At 43.9% G+C, this 22,853-nt stretch overlaps 1 protein-coding gene across 5 annotated transcripts in view; it reads left to right on the forward strand.

Moving 5' to 3' along the window:
• Positions 1-22,853, forward strand: part of LOC118363328 (mitogen-activated protein kinase kinase kinase kinase 4) — a 124,345-nt gene that overhangs the window by 95,288 nt on the left and 6,204 nt on the right. For 3 of the 5 annotated variants that reach the window (XM_052488065.1, XM_052488066.1, XM_052488067.1), the window contains exons 25-31: positions 3,492-3,659; positions 5,360-5,503; positions 6,150-6,284; positions 9,131-9,231; positions 13,173-13,322; positions 17,701-17,860; positions 22,701-22,840. In XM_052488065.1, the coding sequence (XP_052344025.1) occupies positions 3,492-3,659; positions 5,360-5,503; positions 6,150-6,284; positions 9,131-9,231; positions 13,173-13,322; positions 17,701-17,860; positions 22,701-22,840 (998 nt within the window). Of the gene's footprint in view, positions 1-3,491; positions 3,660-5,359; positions 5,504-6,149; positions 6,285-9,130; positions 9,232-13,172; positions 13,323-17,700; positions 17,861-19,956; positions 22,252-22,700; positions 22,841-22,853 lie in introns of those variants that run through there. The other 2 variants (XM_052488068.1, XR_004821382.2) reach the window with 2 other exon arrangements.

Genomic DNA, 22,853 nt, shown 5'->3' on the forward strand with positions numbered 1-22,853 from the left:
TGGTGACAAAACAGATGGCACTGTGATAGACTGCATCCAATTTGCTGAGTGGAATTTTGGAGGCTAATTTGTAAATGTCAAAGTCAAGTATCGGTAGGATAGTCAGTTTTACTAGGGTAAGTTTGGCAGGATGAGTGAAGGAGGATTTGTTGCGAAATAGGAAGTTGATTCTAGATTTAACTTTGGATTGGAGATGCTTAATGTGAGTCTGGAAGGAGAGTTTACAGTCGAGCCAGACACCTAGGTATTTATAGTTGCCTACATATTCTGAGTCAGAACCGTCCAGAGTAGTGATGCTAGTCAGGCGGGCGGGTGTGGGCAGCAATCGGTTGAAGAGCATGCATTTCGTTTTACTAGCATTTCAGAGCAGTTGGAGGCCACGGAAGGAGTGTTGTATGGCATACAAGCTCGTTTGGAGGAGAAAAGAGTCGGCCTGAGAATTGAACCCTGTGGTACCCCCATAGAGACTTCCAGAGGTCTGTACAACAGGCCCTCTGATTTGACACACTGAACTCTATCTGAGAAGTAGTAGGTGAACCAGGCAAGGCAGTCATTAGAGAAACCAAGGCTGTTGAGTCTGCCGATAAGAATACGGTGATTGACAGAGTCGAAAGCCTTGGCCAGGTCGATAAAGACGGCTGCACAGTACTGTCTTTTATCTATGGAGGTTATGATATCGTTTAGGACCTTGAACGTGGCTGAGGTGCACCCATGACCAGCTCGGAAACCAGATTGCATAGCGGGGAAGGTACGGTGGGATTCAAAATGGTCAGTGATCTGTTTGTTCACTTGGCTTTCGAAGACTTTAGAAAGGCAGGGCAGGATGGATATAGGTCTGTAACAGTTTGGGTCTAGAGTGTCTCCCCCTTTGAAGAGGGGGATGACCACGGCCGCTTTCCGATCTTCAGACTAGTAATGGGGGTTGCAACAATGGCGGTCGATGATTTTAGGAAGTGAGGAGCCCAACTGATTTGTAGGGATCCAAATTTTGCAGCTCTTTCAGATTATATGCTGTCTGGATTTGGGTGAAGGCGAAGCGCGGGGGGGAGCTTGGCTTGGGGCTTGCGGCTTGGGGCTTGGGCCAGTTGCTGCGGGGGGTGCAGAGCTGTTGGCCGGGGTTGGGGTAGCTAGGTGGAAAGCATGGCCGGGCCGTAGAGAATTGCTTATTGAAATTCTCGATTATCAGTGGTGACAGTCTTTCCTGGTCTCAGTGCAGTGGGCAGCTGGGAAGAGGTACTCTTATTCTCCTTGGAAAGTTTGGATGTATTTAAAACCCTCCATATTCTGCGTAGTTTTAGTATTACATACCCACAGGAAATGATTATGGTGGCTGTATGTGTATTTAGACATAGCCTATTTAAAACAAGTTGTTTTGTTTAACATTTTATTTGCATTATTTACTCTCTTTTTAGGCCTTGTCAGTAATGAATTTAATCTTGCTTATTGACAACATTTGACATGTTCATGCTCAGCCATAATGCTATTTACTGTAGGCTTAGCCCCTATCAGTGTGAATGTTATGTACACTGTATATTTCCACATTGAAGCCATGAAATTACTTAAAACAATGTTGACTGCAAATAGATTCAAGTTAACATATTTAGCAAAGATGGGATAGGTCTACATTTTGTTATTTCGTTTCTGTAAGCTGTTTAACAAACTATAACGGACTAACATTGGAATTGGAGTTGATTCCAAGGCAGAACATAAAATACCTTAAATACACAACTTAAAGCAACCACATATTTTGCCATTGAGCATGTTCTGATTGACCAGTGAGGGGCCAAGCCTCGACACACCCACAACTTGTTTATTCATCAAAACCCAGCCCACGGCAGCAACTGAGCTGATAATCGTGGTTGTGAAAATAGCTAAAATATTTCTGACACCACCCCAAACCTATAGCGCTACCGCAAACCATTGTGTAATTGCGTTAGCTTTGTTAAAATAGAGCGGTTAAGCAGACCCCTGTGGATTTCTTGTTGTCTATTGCTAGCAAAGCATCCAGGACTTATTTTTCAGTAAATATCCTAAAATGAAAACTTTGACTATAATTTCTTTGATCATTCAGCAAGTTTCCCTGATCAGCATCCAGCTCAATGCCATTGTGAATAGGCTTAGAAGTTCTTTCAAAGAGATAAATACAATGGTGATTAAATGCGTCAATGATGGCTTTTTTTTCGTAACAAGGCCAGTGAATTAATTTGTTGTGGCAGAGAGGATGATTTGGTCTATAAAAAAAGACTATCTTAACTTTTGGAACTCCCTCTCCCGTGTTCGGGAGAATTGTCATCAACTGACACTAATTAGCATAACGCAACGGACAAAAAAATATTACTAGAAAATATTCATATTCATGAAATCACAAGTGAAATATATTGAAACACAGCTTAGCATTTTGTTAATCACCCTGTCATCTCAGATTTTGAAGTTATGCTTTACAGCCAAAGCAAGACAAGCATTTGTGTAAATTTATCGATAGCCTAGCATAGCATTATGTCTAGCTAGCAGCAGGCAGCTTGGTCACGAAAATCAGAAAAGCAATCAAATTAAATCGTTTACCTTTGACGAGCTTCGGATGTTTTCACTCACGAGACTCCCAGTTAGACAGCAAATGTTCATTTTGTCCCATAAAGATTATTTTTATAGCCGAAACACCTCCGTTTGTACTTCACATTTGGTTGAGAAATCCACCGGAAACTGCGGTCACGACAACGCCGAAAAATATTCCAAATTAGATCCATAATATCGACAGAAACATGGCAAACATTTTTTATAATCAATCCTCAAGGTGTTTTTCAAATATCTATTCGATAATATATCAACCGGGACAGGTGGCTTCTTAGTAGGAAAGAGAGAAACAATGTCCGCATTTGTCTTTTACGCACAAAAGACTCTGAGAGCCTCCAGCTGACCACTGACGCAATGTTGTCGTTCAGGCTCATTTTTCAAAGTAAAAGACTGAAACTATGTATTGTGACACTAGACACATTAGGGAAGCCATAGAAAAAGGAATCTGGTTGATATCTCATTCACAGCTCAATAGGGACGCATAGGAACGCAGAGCTTTCTAAATAAGAGTCCCTTCCTGATTGGATTTTTCTCAGGCTTTCGCCTGCAATATCAGTTCTGTTGTACTCACAGACAATATTTTTACAGTTTTGGAAACGTTAGTGTTTTCTATCCTAAGCTGTCAATTATATGCATATTCTAGCATCTTGTCCTGACAAAATAGCCCGTTGACTTTGGGAATGTTATTTTTCCAAAAATGAAAATAGTGCCCCCTAGTTTCAAGAGGTTTTTAACATAAATTTCCTTCAATATATGTTTATATGTTAGCATACTGTAAAATAAGAAGGAAGGAAGGTATTCTGTCATATATGGTTTTCTCCTGTACATATTTAATATCAAATCAGATACCAGATGTGGCTATTACAGGCCATGGTTTTAAATGAAAATATTGGTTCTTATTGCGTTTTTTCCCCCTCCAGCCAGTGGCAGGCCACCTGCTATTCAGGACCCAATCAGGAGAGAGGGCCACAGAAAGGGCTCCGTGGTCAATGTGAACCCCACCAACATCAGACCCCAGAGTGATACCCCCGAGATCCGCAAGTACAAGAAGAAGTTCAACACCGAGATCCTCTGTGCTGGCCTGTGGGGTAAGCAGCAGTTTAACACCCAGTCGACCCCTAGCCCCTATCCCCTAGAAACACACCTTTATAATAGCATTTTGTTTAACGTATTTGTATTTTTATTACTAACCCCTCCACCACCACCCCTCTTCGGAGGACAAATATCTTTTCGTTTTTTTACAGCTTTTTTTTTTTTTTTTTTTACATATAGTGGGGAGAACAAGTATTTGATACACTGCCGATTTAGGCCTAGCCCCTATCAGTGTGAATGTTATGCAAATTAATTACTTAAAAATCATACAATGTGATTTTCTGGATTTTAGATTCCGTTTCTCACAGTTGAAGTGTACCTATGATAAAATGGAAGTAGGAAAACCTGCAAAATTGGCAGTGTGTCAAATATTTGTTCTCCGCACTGTATATACTATCATTCACAAGTTTGGGGTCACTTAGAAATGTCCTTGTTTTTGAAAGAAAAACACATTTTCTGTCCATTAAAATAACATCAAATTGATCAGAAGTACAGTGTAGACATTGTTAATGTTGTAAAGGACTATTGTAGCAGGAAGCGGCTGATTTTTAATGGAATATCTACATAGGCATACAGAGGCTCATTGTCAGCAACCATCACTCTGTGTTCCAATGGTACGTTGTGTTAGCTAATCCATGTTAAAAGGCTAATTGATCATTAGAAAACCCTTTTGCAATTATGTTAGCACAGCTGAAAACTGTTGTTCTGATTAAAGAAGCAATAAAACGGTCCTTCTTTAGATTAGTTGAGTATCTGGAGCATCAGCATTTGTGGGTTCGATTACAGGCTCAAAATGGCCAGAAACAAAGGACTTTCTTTTGTTGATGAAGAAAGGCTATTCCATATGAGAAATTGTTAAGAAACTGAAGATCTCATACAACGCTGTGTACTACTCCCTTCACAGAACAGCGCAAACTGTCTCTAACCAGAATAAAAAGAGGAGTGGGAGGTCCCGCTACACAACTGAGCAAGAGGACAAATACATTAGAGTGTCTAGTTTGAGAAACAGACACCAAACAAGTCCTCAACTGGCAGCTTCATTAAATAGTACCAGCAAAACACCAGTCTCAACGTCAACAGTGAAGAGGCGACTCCGGTATGCTGGCCTTCTAGGCAGAGTTCCTCTGTCCAGTGTCTGTGTTCTTTTGCCCATCTTAATCTTTTATTTTATTGGCCAGTCTGAGATATGGCTTTTTCTTTGCAACTCTACTTATAGAAGGCCAGCATCCCGGAGTTGGCCTCTTCACTGTTGACGTTGAGACTGGTGTTTTCCTTACTTACGAGCCGCCAACCAACAATGCAGTTTCAAAGAAATATGGATAAGAATAAGAAATAAAAGTAACAAGTAATTAAAGAGCAGCAGTAAAATAACGAGATTAACACCCAATCTGCTAGACACTTATTGTCAGGATTGGATAGATATTGCCGTAATATGATAATAGCTCTACCTTACAATGGTTCTAGAGTGTATGAGCAATAGAGGTATATTTGAGAATGGTCATCTTTTGTGTATAGTACAGTATGCCTGTGTCTCAAATGGTACTATATCCTATATAGTACACTTCTTATGATCAGGTCACATAGGACTCTGGTCAAAAGTAGTGCACTATACAGGGAATAGGGTGCCATTTGGGACAGGTACTATGCTGGCTGAGGCTTGTGATGTTGAGACTAACACAGTGGTGTGTTGGTCCAGGTGTGAACCTGCTGGTGGGGACAGAGAATGGTCTGTGGTTGCTGGACAGGAGCGGTCAGGGGAAGGTCTACTCTCTGATCAGTAGGAGACGCTTCCAACAGATGGACGTTCTGGAGGGCCTCAACGTGCTCATCACCATCTCAGGTAGTTAGCGTAGTGCTACCATACACAAGAATATACAGTACCGTATATACGCTCTCACGCACACAGAGATAGACACACCCAGATGTTTTATTTATTTTTATTTAACCTTTATTAAACTAGGCAAGTCAGCTAAGAACAAATTCTTATTTACAATGGCGACCTTCCCCAGCCAAACCCTAACGACGCTGGGCCAATTGTGCGCTGCCCTAAGGGACTCCCAATCATGGCTGGTTGTTATACAGCCTGGAATCAAACCAGGGTCTGTAGTGACGCCTATAGCACTGAGATGCAGTGCCTTATACCACAGTGCCACTCGTATAGGCACACTCACCAAATAGGAAAGTTGTCCAACTAAAATGTGTCTTCCGCATTATCCCAACCCCTCTGAATCAGAGGTGCCCCGGGCTGCCTTAATCGACATCCACGGCACCAGGGAACAGTGGGTTAACGGCCTTGCTCAGGGACAGAATGACAGATTTTGACCTTGTAAGCTCAGTGATTTGATCCAGCAACATTCCGGTTACTGGCCTAACGCTCTAACCACTAGGCTACCAGCCACCCTGTAAGTATAGTCTTGTCTTTTTTGCACTTACTTTTGCAGCCAACTTTGTTGTCCTCTAAACTCCATCACTATCCCGTTTGTCAGGTAAAAAGAACAAGCTGAGGTTGTACTACCTGTCTTGGCTGCGGAACAAGATCCTTCGGAATGACCCAGAGGTGGAGAAGAGGCAGGGCTGGACCTCTGTAGGGGACCTGGAAGGATGTGTGCACTACAAAGTCGGTGAGTATACACTACCTGGCCTTAGATCATGATAGCATCACTACTGATTTGTTGAATCAATCTTACATTTTATTGCATGGCAAGCTTATACAGATGTTAGATCTTAATTTTATTTTTTAAATGTCTTTATTTAACCAGGTAGGACAGTTGAGAACAAGTTATCATATACAATTGCGACCTGGCCAAGAGAGCAAATTGAGCCAGTTTACTACAGCAGAAAAATAATCTCCTGCAACAGGGTGATCAAATTAAGCTCCTACATCTTGAAACCTTGGGACTATAAGGTTTTATCTGAAATCTTTGTCAAAAATGAGTTACTCATATACAGTGCATTTGAAAGTATTCAGACCCTTTGACTTTTTCAAAGTTTTCTTACATTTCAGCCTTATTCTAAAATGTATTACATTTTATTTTTTCTTCATCAATCTATGCGCAATACCCCATAATAAAAAAAACTAAACCAGATTTTGGGGTATTTTTGCAAATGTATTAAAACAAAATAACTGAAATATCACATTTACATACTGTAAGTATTCAGACTCTTTACTCAGTCCTATGTTGAAGCACCTTTGGCAGCGATTACAGCCTCAAGTCTTCTTGGGTATGACACTACATGTTTGACACACTTGTATTTGAGGAGTTTCTCCCATTCTTCTCTGCAGATCCACTCAAGCTCTGTCCGGTTGGATGGGGAGTGTTGCTGCACAGCTTATTTAAGGTATTTTCAGAGAGGTTCGATTGGGTTCAAGTTCAGACTCTGGCTAGGCCACTCAAGGACATTCAGAGACTTGTCCCGAAGCCACTCCTGCACGTTGTCTTGGCTGTGGGCTTAGGGTCGTTGTCCTGTTGGAAGGTGAACCTTCCAGTCTGAGGTCCTGAGCACTCTGGATCAGGTTTTCATCAAGGATCTTTCTGTACTTTGCTCCGTTTATATTTCCCTTGATCCTGACTAGTCTCCCAGTCCCTGCCACTGAAAAACATCCCCACAGCATGATGCTGCCACCACCATGCTTCACCGTAGAGATGGTGGCAGGTTGGTGGCAGGTTTCCTCCAGTCATGACGCTTGGCATTCAGGCCAAAGAGTTCAATCTTGGTTTCATCAGACCAGATAATCTTGTTTCTCATGGTCTGAGAGTCCTTTAGGTGCTGGTTGTCCTTCTGGAAGGGTCCCCGATCTCCACAGTGGAACTCCGGAGCTCTGTCAAAGTGACCATCAGGTTCTACGTCACCTACCTGACCAATGCCCATCTCCCTCTATTGTTCAGTTTGGCCAGGTGGCCAGCTCTAGGAAGAGTCTTGGTGGTTCCAAACTTCTTCCATTTAAGAATGATGGAGGCCACTGTGTTCTTGGGGTATTTCAATACTGCAGAAAAGTTTTGGTACCCTTCCCCAGATCTGTGCCTCTACGCAATTATGTCTCAGAGCTCTATGGAGAATTCCTTCGACCTCATGGCTTGGTTTTTGCTCTGATATGCACTGTCAAATGTGGGACCTTATATAGACAGGTGTGTGCCTTTCCAAATCATGTCCAATGAATTGAATTTACCACAGGTGGACTCCAATCAAGTTGTAGAAACATCTCAAAGATGATCAATGTAAACTAGATGCACCTGAGCTTAAATTCTCATAGCAAACGGTCTGAATAATTATGTAAATTAGGTATTTCACATTTTTTAAATATACATTTGCGAACATTTCTAAAAACCTATTTTCGCTTTGTCGTTATGGGGTATTGTCAGTAAATTGATTAGGAAAATGTTTTATTCAATCCATTTTAGAATAAGGCTGTAACGTAACAAATGTAGAGAAAGGGAAAGGGTCTGAATACTTTCAGAATGCACTGTATAATAGATATTTAGATGGTTCTTCATATGTCTGAAGTTCGATTTTTGAGATTGACATATAAGGTTCTATCTGGGATTGCACCCCCCTAAAAAAAACAGATTTACAAATGTCTCAGGATTTTGATACTCTGCACTTCAGGTACCTTTAAGGGAGGAACTTAATGGCTTATGAAAGAAGAATTCACTACAAAATAGTTATGTGATCTGTGATGTGAAATATTTGATGCTCAATATTTCAGAACTATGCTTTGCACAGATAGAACCTCGCGATCTGTATGAACAATGTTGAAACCGTTGACACATTGCTGCTTATCAAAGGTCTTTGTGTTGTGATATACAGAAAGCAATGGGTATAAGACAAGAAAAAACTATTTCAAAATGTATCTATTCTCTCAGTGTCTGACTCCATTAGAGCACCAGAGGGTGTGTGTGTGTGTGTGTGTGTGTGTGTGTGTGTGTGTGTGTGTGTGTGTGTGTGTGTGTGTGTGTGTGTGTGTGTGTGTGTGTGTGTGTGTGTGTGTGTGTGTGAGAGAGAGAGAGATGTGAACTGGTTGTGAGTGAATGACTGTCAATGTGCAGTGTTGAGCTCAGCAATGTGAGCCTCTCTTTCCTGTGACTCTTCCTGCTGTTAGTTACAGCGTTGACAGAGTGAGGACATCTCAGGGATTCCAACCCAGGAAGGATATGATGTCATAGTGAGGCACACACTGTCCTTCCCAGCACTCCCCTCAGTATTGTTTCTCATAGTCGGAGGCATGCTGCTATTGCAGTCGGGTTGCATCCCAAAAGTAGTGCACTATATAGGGAATAAGGGGCCATTTGGGATGCAACCAAAAACCTTTTTGTTGAGATTGTCTAATGATCATTAGCTCAAGACCGCTGGCACGTTAATGTTACAGACTGATGTAGTGTAATAAGCCTTTATCTTGTTCTGTATCCAGGATGAGAGAAATCCCTAATCCTCATTGAAAATCCCTGCTCTTTGTTACATGCAATTTCAGTTCGATATGAGAAGATTAAGTTCCTGGTGATTGCCTTGAAGAATGCTGTGGAGGTGTACGCATGGGCTCCCAAACCTTACCATAAGTTCATGGCTTTCAAGGTCAGCTTGACAACATGTCCTAGTTCTGAACCCTCCTCAGTGGCTCACTCTAGTTCTAACACATCTCTCTGTGATGAACATGTTTGAACTCTTTCTACTCACTGCACAGAATATCATTAAAGATATGAAACAGACTAACCCCAGCAGTCACTATGAGTTGGCGCCTACTGTCATCACTATTCACTACTAATATCAGGACCAGAGTATGTCCTGGCCCTGTCTTGACCAGGAACAACTCTGGACCCTGGTTATACTCCTGGCCTTACATACAGTATGACTTAATGTACAGTGGCAAGAAAAAGTATGTGAACATTTTGAAAATACCTGGATTTCTGCATTGATTGGTCATGAAATTTGATCTGATCTTCATCTAGGTCACAGCAATAGACAAACACAGTCGGCTTAAACTAATAACACACAAACAATTATATGTGTTCATGTCTTTATCGAACACACCATGTAAACATTAACAGTGCAGAGTGTAAAAAGTATGTTAACTCTTGGATTTAATAATTGGTTGACCCTCCTTTGGCAGCATTAACCTCAACCCAACGTTTTCTGTAGTTGCGTATCAGACCTGCACAACGGTCAGGAGGAATTTTGGACAATTCCTCTTTACAAAACTGCTTAATTTCAGCAATATTTTTGGGATGACTGGTGTGAACTGCTCTTTTGAGGTCATGCCACAGCATCTCAATCGGGTTAAGGTCAGGACTCTGACTGGGCCACTCCAGAAGGCTTATTTTCTTCTGTTGAAGCCATTCTGTTGTTGATTTACTTCTGTGTTTTGGGTCGTTGTCCTGTTGCATCACCCAACTTCTGTTGAGCTTCAATTAGCGGACAGATAGCCTAACATTCTCCTGCAAAATGTCTTGATAAACTTGGGAATTCATTTTCCCGTCAATGATAGCAAGCTGTCCAGGCCCTGAGGCAGCAAAGCAGCCCCAAACAGTTGGAATGAGGTTTTGATGTTGGTGTGCTGTGCCTTTCTTTCTCCACTCAGGTTTGTGTGTTCCTTCCAAACAACTCAACTGTAGTGTCATCTGTCCACAGAATATTTTGCCAGTAGCACAGTTGAACATCCAGGTGCACTTTTGCAAACTTCAGACATGCAGCAATGTTTTTTTTTGGACAGCAGTGGCTTCTTCCGTGGTGTCCTCCCATGAACACCATTCTTGTTTAGTGTTTTACGTATCGTAGACTCATCAACAGAGATGTTAGCATGTTCCAGAGACTTCTGTAAGTCTATCTGACACTCTCGGATTCTTCTTAACCTCATTGAGCATTCTGCATTGTGCTCTTGCAGTCATCTTTGCAGGATGGCCATTCCTTGGCAGAGTAGCAACAGTGCTGTCACGTTCGTCATAACGATGAGACCAAGGCGCAGCGTGAGATGAATACATTCTACTTTTAATTAAAATGAAGAACACTTAAACAAACTAACAAAATAACAACACGAACGTGCCGCTATAAACACGAGTGCTGACATGCAACTACACATAGACAATAACCCACAAAACCAAAATGGAAAATGGCAACCTAAATAGGATCCCCAATCAGAGACAATGATAAACAGCTGCCTCTGATTGGGAACCAATTCAGGCCACCATAGACCTACATGTACCTAGACAAACGAAAACCTGATAGAAATACAAAAAACCCTAAACACACATACCACCCTCGTCACACCCTGACCTAACCAAAATAATAAAGAAAACAAAGATAACTAAGGTCAGAAAGTGCTGAACTTTCTGCTTCTTGTGAATAGATATAGGGCAAGGCAGCTCTAACCAACATCTCCAATCTCGTCTCATTGATTGGACTCCAGGTTAGCTGACTCCTAACTCCAATTAGCTTTTGGAGAAGTCATTAGCCTAGGGGTTCACATACTTTTCCCAACCGACACTGTAAATGTTTCAATTATGTATTCAATTTATGCAGAAATCCAGGTAATTCCAAAGGGTTCACAAAGTTGAAGTCAGAAGTTTACATACACCTTAGCCAAGTACTTTTAAACTCAGTTTTTCACAATTCCTGACATTTAATCCTAGTAAAAAATTGCTGTATTAGGTCAGTTACGAGCACCACTTTAATTTAAGAATGTGAAATGTCAGAATAATAGTAGAGAGAATGATTTATTTCAGCTTTTATTTCTTTCATCACATTCTCAGTGGGTCAGAAGTTTACATGCACTCATTGCTTTTAAATTGTTTAACTTTAGTCAAACGTTTCAGGTAGCATTCCACAAGCTTCCCACAATCAGTTGGGTGAATTTTGGCCCATTCCTCCTGACAGGTCTGGTGTAACTGAGTCAGGTTTGTAGGCCTCCTTGCTCGCACACACGTTTCCAGTTGTGCCCACAAATCTTCTATAGGATTGAGGTCAGGGCTTTGTGATGGCCACTCAAATACCTTGACGTTATTGTCCTTAAGCCATTTTACCACATCTTTGGAAGTATGCTTCCTTTTGGAAGACCCATTTGCAACCAAGCTTTAACTTCCTGACTTATGTCTTGAGATGTTGCTTCAATATATCCACATCATTTCCCTTCCTCTATTTTGTGAAGTGCACCAGCATCTCCTGCAGCAAAGCACCACCACAACATTTAAACATTTTTTTTTACCTTTATTTAACTAGACAGGTCAGTTAAGAACAAATTCTTATTTTCAATGACGGTCTAGGAACAGTGGGTTAACTGCCTGTTCAGGGGCAGAACAACAGATTTGTACCTTGTCAGCTTGGGGATTTGAACTTGCAACCTTTCAGTTACTAGTCCAACACTCTAACCACTAGGCTACCCTGCCGCCCCAACATGATGCTGCCACCACTGTGCTTCAAGGTTGGGATGGTGTTCATTGGCTTGCAAGCCTCCCCCTTTTTCCTCCAAAGATAACGATGGCCATCATGGCCAAACAGTTCTATTTTTGTTCCATCATACCAGAGAACATTTCTCCAAAAAGTACAAGCTTTGTCCCCATGTGCAGTTGCAAAACGTAGTCTGTCTTTTTTATGGCGGTTTTGGAGCAGTGGCTTCTTCCTTGCTGAGTGGCCTTTTAGGTTATGTCAATATAGGACTCGTTTTACTGTGGATATAGATACTTTTGTACCTGTTTCCTCCAGCATCTTCACAAGGTCCTTTGCTGTTGTTCTGGGATTGACTTTCACTTTTCGCACCAAAGTACGTTATCTCTAGGAGACAGAACGCGTCTCCTTCCTGAGCGGTATGACGGCTGCGTGGTCCCATGGTGTTTATACTTGTATACTATTGTTTGTACAGATGAACGTGGTACCTTCAGGCGTTGGACCAGACTTGTGGAGGTCTACAATGTTTTTCTGAGAACTTGGCTGATTGACTTCAGGCGTTTGGAAATTGCTCCCAAGGATGAACCAGACTTGTGGAGGTCTACAAAAAGTTTTCTGAGGTCTTTTTCTTTTCTGATTTCTTTTTGACTTTCCCATGATGTTAAGCAAAGAGGGACTGAGTTGGAAGGTAGGCCTTGAAATACATCCACAGGTACAGCTCCAAATGACTCAAATGATGTCAATTAGCCTAACAGAAGCTTCTAAAGCCATGACATCATTTTCTGGAAATTTCCAAGCTGTTTAAAGGCACAGTCAACTTAGTGTATGTAAACTTCTGACCCACTGGAATTGTGATACAGTGAATTATAAGTGAAATAATCTGTCTGTAAACAATTGTTGGAAAAATGACTTGTGTCATGCACAAAGTAGATGTCCTAACCGACTTGCCAAAACAATAGTTTGTTAACAAGAAATTTGTGGAGTGGTTAAAAAATGAGTTTTAATGACTCCATCCTAAGTGTATGTAAACTTCCAACTGTACTTTTTCTTGCCACTGTCCCGAGGGTTATGACATAAGACATGTTGACTCTCCCTAAGTTATTCCTCATGTCTTTCCTTGTTGTGTGTGTCCGGTACAGTCGTTTGGCTCGCTCCCCCAAAGGCCTCTGTCCGTGGACCTGACGGTGGAGGATGGACAGAGACTTAAGGTCATCTACGGCTCCCTGTCGGGCTTCCACGCCATCGACGTTGACTCGGGGACGCCCTATGACCTCTACCTGCCCACGCATGTAAGTCCCCCACCCCCAACTCTGCCCCCAGCCTCCTCTAACCTCTCCCCAGTCTACTCTAATCTCTCCCCAGCCCCCTCCACCCTCTCCCCAGCTCAGCCTCCTCTCCTCTCTCCCCTCAGGACCATGCAGCCTGGATCTCTGTTCTCTAGCAGCTAAACAGCTCCTTTTCTCTGCACCCACGCCACTCAGCTCTTACAGTGAACTTTTGTTCCGACTCAGAGTCGATGTGGGTAGAAGCTGTTTGTCATGACAGCCAGTTGACTCATTTCAGTATAATATTGACAGGATGGGTTTGTGTTTAAGCCAGGCCTGATGTTGTCAGTGTCTGACCTTGTGGCTTTTGCCATTTCTGTCTTTTGTAAATTGATTTCTCAAAAAGCCTCTCTTAGAAACTCTGCTTCGTCACAGTATAAGCTCAAACATCACTCACCTCAAAGCAAAGGAGGTTCCGTACATTTAGGGAACTTTCCCTTCTTGGGAGCAAACAGATTTACTGAAAACAAACTCAATAATCAGTCCATTAATCTACCTTGGTCACAACAGTTGTCTGAAGATACAGGGAGGTAAGACTTGTTCAGTAATTAATGATTTGTTCATTTCAATGGCAGCTGTGTTTGTCAGTCTGCCAGGAGGTGAACAAGGCTGAGAATGACTAGCCAGCTGGACAAGGTGATGGATCCTGTTAATGCCTTTAACCCCTCTAAGAGGCTCAAGGTGTAGCAGAGCGGCGCACAATGGTGCAGAGTTTTGCAGTCTTAGACACTGTAGACAGGGGAGCCGAGGCAGCCTCTAATGCTACTGATGAGAACCCCCCTGCTGGGAGCTGTGAGCCAGAGCAGAGGGAGAACACTATCCCAAGGAAACTAGCTCTATTACACACAAACACACACACACACACTCCCCAGTGTGCCAGTTCCCAGTGCTGTGCCCAGAGGTGTGATGTGGCTGTATCCCACTTCTCCCACTGTGCTGGCCCACAAAGCTATCATTGGCTGCTTCTCTTTGGCCCCAGTCTCCATCCATGTGTGCTACTCTTCACCAAATAGATAGTTCTAAGTACATCTCGGCAGCGCTGGCTAACCATGTGCCTGCTAAACAGACCTGTTATTCTGCTATCTTTTCTGATAACACTTTTTTCTGATATATTTTCACTCCATAATACTGGTATTTTACCCTGCAGCGGAAGAGAAGAGTCCTTCTCTTTTACCCGATCACTCACTCTCACATTCACTCTCATATTCACTCTCTCTCACTGACACTCTCTGGTCCGCTCATTCTCGCCTTCACACACGCACACGCACACACCTTTTCTCCCACGTATGTTCTCCATGTTGGCTGCTGTTGATGATGAGATGATCCCGATACCAAGACAGCGGATTAAGATAGCGCTGCGTCTGTGGATGCCTGTGCTGATGCTGAGGATTGTGGTGGCACAGCCACAGCAGCATGTGGACAGCGGGGTGCAGCTGGGGAGACAGGCTCCCGGCCGGGCAAGTATGGGGATCCTTACACTGGTCCTGTGGTGACTAACACTGGTCCTGTGGTGACTGTGACTTAATGTACATAGAGCTTTGGGGGTTGTTTGAGGTGTTGGTTTGTTTGGGGACTTGGTTTTCTACCTGCTGTTTAAGACACTAGTCTAAGCCAGTATGGATGCCCTTATTGCAGCTCTCATTTGGAAAGACTTTGTAATAATCTTCTTATGCAAAGAGGTATTTTTGGGTTATTGTGGATCACCTTAGGTATTAGAAATATTGTGTATGTATGACTGATGCAGCCGAAGACTTGTTACAAAACTGTTAAATCCTCATAGAGATAACAGACACTGTCTTCTTGTTTGAATGTGGGCCGTTATGCAAGTGCTTGTGAGAGACCTGGGGGTGTCAGAAGTGGTTCCTTTCTCCTCCTCACTGCTTCCTTCTCCTCCTCACTGCCACACGCTGCCTCCTCCTCACTGCCACTCGCCGCCTCTTCCTCCTTCTGACTGCCTCCTCCTCACTGCCACACGCTGCCTCCTCCTCACTGCCACTCGCTGCCTCTTCCTTCTCCTCACTGCCTCCTCCTCCTTACTGCTTCCTTCTCCTCCTCACTGCCACACGCTGCCTCCTCCTCACTACCACACGCTGCCTCCTCCTCACTACCACACGCTGCCTCCTCCTCACTGCCACTCGCTGCCTCTTCCTTCTCCTCACTGCCACTCGCTGCCTCCTCCTCCTTACTGCTTCCTTCTCCTCCTCACTGCCACACGCTGCCTCCTCCTCACTACCACACGCTGCCTCCTCCTCACTGCCACACGCTGCCTCCTCCTCACTGCCACACGCTGCCTCCTCCTCCTTACTGCTTCCTTCTCCTCCTCACTGCCACACGCTGCCTCCTCCTCCTTACTGCTTCCTTCTCCTCCTCACTGCCACACGCTGCCTCCTCCTCACTGCCACACGCTGCCTCCTCCTCACTACCACACGCTGCCTCCTCCTCACTACCACACGCTGCCTCCTCCTCACTACCACACGCTGCCTCCTCCTCACTACCACACGCTGCCTCCTCCTCACTACCACACGCTGCCTCCTCCTCACTACCACACGCTGCCTCCTCCTCACTACCACACGCTGCCTCCTCCTTCTCCTCACTGCCACTCGCTGCCTCCTCCTCTTCACTGCCACTCGCTGCCTCCTCCTCCTCACTGCTTCCTTCTCCTCACTGCCACTCGCTGCCTCCTCCTCCTCACTGCTTCCTTCTCCTCCTCACTGCCACTCGCTGTCTCCTCCTCACTGCCACTCGCTGCCTCCTCCTCCTCACTGCCACACGATGCCTCCTCCTTCTCCTCGCTGCCTCCTCCTCCTCACTGCCACACGATGCCTCCTCCTTCTCCTCGCTGCCTCCTCCTCCTCACTGCCACTCGCTGACTCCTCCTCCTCACTGCCACACGATGCCTCCTCCTCCTCGCTGCCTCCTCCTCCTCACTGCCACTCGCTGCCTCCTCCTCCTCACTGCCACTCGCTGCCTCCTCACTGCTTCCTTCTCCTCCTCCTCACTGCCAGTCGCTGCCTCCTCCTCCTCACTGCCACTCGCTGCCTCCTTCTCCTCAAAGCCACTCGCTGCCTCCTTCTCCTCAAAGCCACTCGCTGCCTCCTTCTCCTCAAAGCCACTCGCTGCCTCCTCCTCCTCAAAGCCACTCGCTGCCTCCTTCTCCTCAAAGCCACTCGCTGCCTCCTTCTCCTCAAAGCCACTCGCTGCCTCCTTCTCCTCAAAGCCACTCGCTGCCTCCTTCTCCTCAAAGCCACTCGCTGCCTCCTTCTCCTCAAAGCCACTCGCTGCCTCCTCCTCCTCAAAGCCACTCGCTGCCTCCTTCTCCTCAAAGCCACTCGCTGCCTCCTCCTCCTCAAAGCCACTCGCATCCTCCACCTTCTCACTGCTGCTTGGTGCTTCCTTGTCCTCCTCACTGCCAAGAGGTGGTTCAGTGGTTATATAGCTCTGAATCACATCTCAGTGGAGCTCACCAGCCATAGAAACAACATTCATGTGGGTACCTAAGTTTTATTCCGATGCCAGAAGAGAAAGAGCTGAGCACTGAGCATATTTGGCAAATTAGTTTGTAATTAGATAATTTAAGTCAAGACATTGTGTGCCGATTAATTAGCTGAGACGTTCTAATTAATTAAGCCGTGTCGTCACCATCTCTCTGTTGCTGCCTGGGCTGATTCAACATAGTGAGCGAGAAAGGGGATGTGTTATTATGGAATGGAGGAGCGACATACACAGTTTATTAAGTACACCATCCCGTTCACAAAAATGTATTGCTCCTATAGACAGACAGACAGACAGACAGGCATTGAGGCATTCAGTTACTGTTCTGTTGAATGTTACGATGGGAAAAACATTTGACCTAAGTGACTGAGCATGTTTTGATCATTGAGGCCAGGCATGCCGGATCCAGTTCACTGTGTGAATCAGCCTCTTATCAAATAGAATTAACCGAGATGGTTTCAGGGAGGGAGAGTGGGCCAATCGAGGCAATAAAACTTTGTTTTATTATACAATGTTAGTTTGTGTATTAGGAGGATTACAACTGGTGATGGGGATGGGGCTGTGTGATTATAGCTGTTGCTTCTAGAGATGGACAGATTTGGAGTGAGAGTGCTGTGCTGCACTTCCAGTGGTCGGCAAGTCAAGAAGATGGTTATTTTCCAACAGACAGAATGATAACTGATACAGTATAACACTATACTACAGATAGAGACACTATAGAAATCATCCTGGCTGTGCCCCAAATGACACCCTATTATGCTTGGGCTCTGGTCAAATGTAGTGCACTAGATAGGGGATAGGGTGCCACTTTATCATCATCTCATCTGACTGTGTTTTGTGTCTGTCTCAGATACAAGGTGTGATCCGGCCTCATGCCATCATCATCCTACCCAACAGCAGTGGCATGGAGGTGCTGGTGTGTTATGAGGACGAGGGGGTTTACATAGACACCTACGGACGCATCACCAAGGAGACAGTGCTGCAGTGGGGGGAGATGCCTGCATCTGTCGGTGAGTTTATGTACATCGTACACACTCACCCAATCAACACCTGCTGTGTGTGTGTGTGTGTGTGTGTGTGTGTGTGTGTGTGTGTGTGTGTGTGTGTGTGTGTGTGTGTGTGTGTGTGTGTGTGTGTGTGTGTGTGTGTGTGTGTTGAAAGAGGGGAGAGAGAGATATTCCAGTTCCACTCAGAATGAAAAATACTTCTATCTTTGATAGACTGCAGACCCCCACCATTTAAACAATAGCACATGTCTCTCAACATGTCTCTCAAGAAATGGAATAAATTAACTGACATAACCAGAGACCTTTCAATATATACATTTAAACATTATTTTAAAACGATTTAAACATAATACATAGAAATGTTGTGGGACTATAGTAAATGAAGAATCAATATTTTTTTAGATTTAGTATTTATTGGGTCATTATGTTAGTATATTATGTATGTTTGTAATATTGTGTTATATGTGGAAATGTGTTCGTATTATAAATTGTATTTTAATTAAGGACTCTGTAATGCTCCGGGTGTCGTGGGTGTGGAGTCAAACGCAGGAGACAGAGAGTGCAATGCTGTGCGTCTTTAATAGCACCAACGCACCACAGGGTGCTCACAATAGTAACGGCCCCAAACACAGGTAATGAAAATGTACAACGGAAAAATCACGACCAGGCACTAACACGTACCTCTACAACAGAGCCGAAGGTTACACTGAAATAATCCCGCACAACAACCAGGCGGGCCGGCTGTCTAATAAAGACAAACTAATCATACATAAACAGGTGCTACCAATAAATATACAAGGAGGGGGAGGAAAGACAATCAGTGGCAGCTAATAGGCCGGTGACGACGACCGCCGAGCGCCACCCGCCCGGGAAGGGAAACCACCCTCGGTCGGACTCGTGACAGACTCTTGGAAGATTAGTCCAAATGGGAACTAAAAGAGATCCAAATCAAATCTCTTCTATCGCCCTTTTTGATATGCAGCAGCCAGGAAGTGACCGTTGTCAATTGTGCTTGGAGCACTGGCTGCGAACACTGGGTGCGAACACTGGGTGCGAACACTGGGTGCGAACACTGGGTGCAAACAGGAGTCAAGCTGGATCCAACAACTCTAGACGGATTTGGGACAATAAAAATAAGATGTTCTGTGAGGAAAATATTACAGACAGGACAGCACGCAGCCAAGCCCGGGCCTGTGTATATATAGTGTAAATAAACTCAAATAAGCATGAAAGACATGAAAGTCAGTCAATGCGGAAAAGTTCAAGAACTTTAACGTTTCTTCAAGTGCAGTCGCAAAAACCATTAAGCGCTATGATGAAACTGGCTCTCATGAGGACCGCCACAGGAAAGGAAAACCCAGAGTTACCTCTGCTGCAGAGAATAAGTTCATTAGAGTTAACCACACCTCAGATTGCAGCCCAAATAAATGCTTCACAGAGTTCATGTAACAGACACATCTAGTAACAGGAAGAATATGACACTTTAAAATAATATCTGACAAGGAAGCACTGAGATATGGAATGTTTGGGAATACATAGAATGTTTGGGAATGACATATACTAAGGCATTTCTAAAAATTCTATAGCAATATAGAGTGGGAAAGCAGCCGGGCATTTTGACAATGAATAGACACTGCAGCAAATAAAACCTAATAAAAACTTCTGTCACGTCCAAGACCGGAGTCTACGCAGGCAGTCTCACAAAGAGACTGCGTGAATCAGGCCTTCATGGTCGAATTGCTGCCAAGAAACCACTACTAAAAGACACCAATAAGAAGAAGAGGCTTGGTTGGGCCAAGAAACAACGAGCAATGGACATTAGACCAGTGGAAATCTGCCCTTTGGTCTGATGAATGCAAATTTTTGGTTCCAACCGCCGTGTCGTTGTGAGACACAGGTGAACAGATGATCTCCGCGTGTGTGGTTAAAGTATGGAGGAGGAGGTGTGATGGTATGTGGGTGCTTTGCTGGTGACACTGTCAGTGGTTTATTTAGAATTCAAGGCACACTCAACCAGCATGGCTGCCACAGCATTCTGCAGAGATACGCCATCCCATCTGGTTTGCACTTAGTGGGACTATCATTTGTTTTTTCAACAGGACAATGACCCAAAATACACCTCCAGGCTGTGTAAGGGCTATTTGACCAAAAGAGAGTTGCTGCATCAAGTGCTGCATCAGATGACCTGGACTCCACAATCAGCCGACCTCAACCCAATTGAGATGGTTTAAGATTTAAGAGTTGGACCGCAGAGTGAAGGAAAAGCAGCAAACAAATGCTCAGCATATGTGGGAACTTCATGACTGTTGGAAAATAATTCCTCATGAAGCTGGTTGAGAGAATGCCAAGACTGTGCAAAGCTGTCATCAAGGCAAAGGGTGGCTACTTTGAAGAATCTCAAATATAAAATATATTTGGATTTGTTTAACACTGTTTTGGTTACTACATGATTCCATGTGTTATTTCATGGTGTTGATGTCTTCACTACAATTCTACAATGTAGAAAAATTTAATAAAAACCATTGAACGAGTAGGTGTGTCCAAACTTTTGACTGGTAGTTTAAATAAACTCAGCCCAGAACAGAGTTCATAGAGTATAAATAAACTCAGCCCAGACCAGAGTTCATAGAGTATAAATAAACTCAGCCCAGACCAGAGTTCATAGAGTATAAATAAACTCAGCCCAGAACAGAGTTCATAGAGTATAAATAAACTCAGCCCAGACCAGAGTATATATTTTTTTTATTTTTTTTATTTTACCTTTATTTAACCAGGTAGGCTAGTTGAGAACAAGTTCTCATTTACAACTGCGACCTGGCCAAGATAAAGCATAGCAGTGTGAACAGACAACACAGAGTTACACATAGAGTAAACAATTAACAAGTCAATAACACACAGTGTATATACAGTAACTTCAGAAAGTATTCATACCCCTGTTGTGTTACCGCCTGAATTATTACCCATCTACAGTCGTGGCCAAAGGTTTTGAGAATGACACAAATATTCATATTTCAATGTCTTTAGATATTTGTGTCAGATGTTACTACGGAATACGGAAGTATAATTAGAAGCATTTCATAAGTGTCAAAGGCTTTTATTGACAATTACATGAAGTTGATGCAAAGAGTCAATATTTGCGTTGTTGACCCTTCTTTTTCAAGACCTCTGCACTCCGCCTTGGCATGCTGTCAATTAACTTCTGGGCCACATCCTGACTGATAGCAGCCCATTATTGCAGAATCAATGCTTGGAGTTTGTCAGAATTTGTGCGTTTTTGTTTGTCCATCCGCTTGATTTATTTTTTCTCCCCAATTTCATGGTATCCAATTGATAGTTACAGTCTTGTCTCATTGCTGTAACTCCCGTACGGACTCGGGAGAGGCGAAGGTCGAGAGCCGTGCGTCCTCTGAAGCACAACCCAACCAAGCAGCACTGCTTCTTGACACAATGCCCGCTTAACCCGGAAGCCAGCCGCACCAATATGTCAGAGTTAACACAGAGTTAACGCCAGGTGTATGGTTAACACCATACACCTGGCGACCATGTCAGTGTGCACTGCACCCAGCCCGCCACAGAAGTCACTAGTGCGCAAGGACAAGGACATCCCTGCCGGCCAAACCCTCCCCTGACCCGGACGACGGTGGGCCAATTGTGCGCCGCCCCATGGATCTCCTAGTTGCGGCAGGCTGCGACAGAGCCTGGACTCGAACCCAGAATTACCAGTGGCACAACTAGTGTTGCGATGCAGTGCCTTAGACCACTGCCCCACTACTTTTGCTATTCTCTTTTTGATAGTCCTCCCGGTTTTGACCTCTGCCTGACTCCGGACTACTTTCCCGCCTGCCTGCCCTGACCTTGGTTCTGCCTGCCCCTTGGTGCCTTTTGGACTCTGAACAGGTTTTTGACCCTTTTGCCTGTCCATGACCATTCTCTTGCCTTCCCCCTATTGGATTAATACATATTGTAAGACTCCAACAATCTGCCTCCTGTGTCTACATCTGGGTCTCGCCTTGTGTCATGATACTGGCAACTGAGTTTGGAAGAACGCCTGTATTGTTGTAGTGACTGGGTGTATTGATACACCATCCAATGTGTAATTAATAACTTCACCATGCTCAAAGGAGTATACAATGTCTGCTTTTTTACCCATTTACCAATAGGTGCCCTTTTTTGTGAGGCATTGGAACACCTCCCTGGTCTTTGTAGTTGAATCTGCGTTTGAAATTTACCGCTCGACTGAGGGACCTTACAAATAATTGTACGTTTGGTTTACAGAGATGGGGTAATCATAAAAAAATCACATTAACCCGTATTATTGCACACAGAGTTAGTCCATGCAACTAATTATGTGACTTGTTAAGCACATTTTTACTCCTGAACTTATTTAGGCTTGCCATAATACTTAATGACTTAATTAATAACTAAAATTGTTTTTTTTATTTTATAAAAAATCAAATGGTAATCCCACTTTGACATTATGGGGTATTGTGTGTAGGCCAGTATCCAAAAAAGTTCATCCATTTTCAATTCAGACTTTAACACAATAAAATGTGGAAAAAGTCCAGGGTTTGTGAATACTTCCTGAAGGCACTGGAGAACAGCTCAAAAGAGGAGAGTGGGAAAAGTGTGCCTATTGATTTTCATCTCAAGATTGATTTACATGGCACTCATTGAGAGAGGCAGAAAGCCTTGGAGGGTCTAAAAGCCTTAGTGTGTGCTTCCCAAATGGTACCCCATTCCACATATTGTACAGTGCACCCTATGGGCCCTGGTCAAATGTAGTACACTATAAAGGGAATAGAGTTCCATCAATCCCTGGTGGTTTATGTGTGTATCTCCACAGCCTACCTGCAGTCCAACCAGGTGATGGGCTGGGGAGACAAAGCCATCGAGCTGAGGTCAGCTAACACAGGCAACCTGGAGGGAGTCTTCATGCACAAGAAGGCCCAGAAACTCAAGTTTCTTTGTGAGAGGAATGACAAGGTACGACAACATC

This window comes from Oncorhynchus keta, chromosome 30 (assembly GCF_023373465.1).
Source record: "Oncorhynchus keta strain PuntledgeMale-10-30-2019 chromosome 30, Oket_V2, whole genome shotgun sequence".
In the NCBI taxonomy this organism is placed as follows: domain Eukaryota; kingdom Metazoa; phylum Chordata; class Actinopteri; order Salmoniformes; family Salmonidae; genus Oncorhynchus; species Oncorhynchus keta.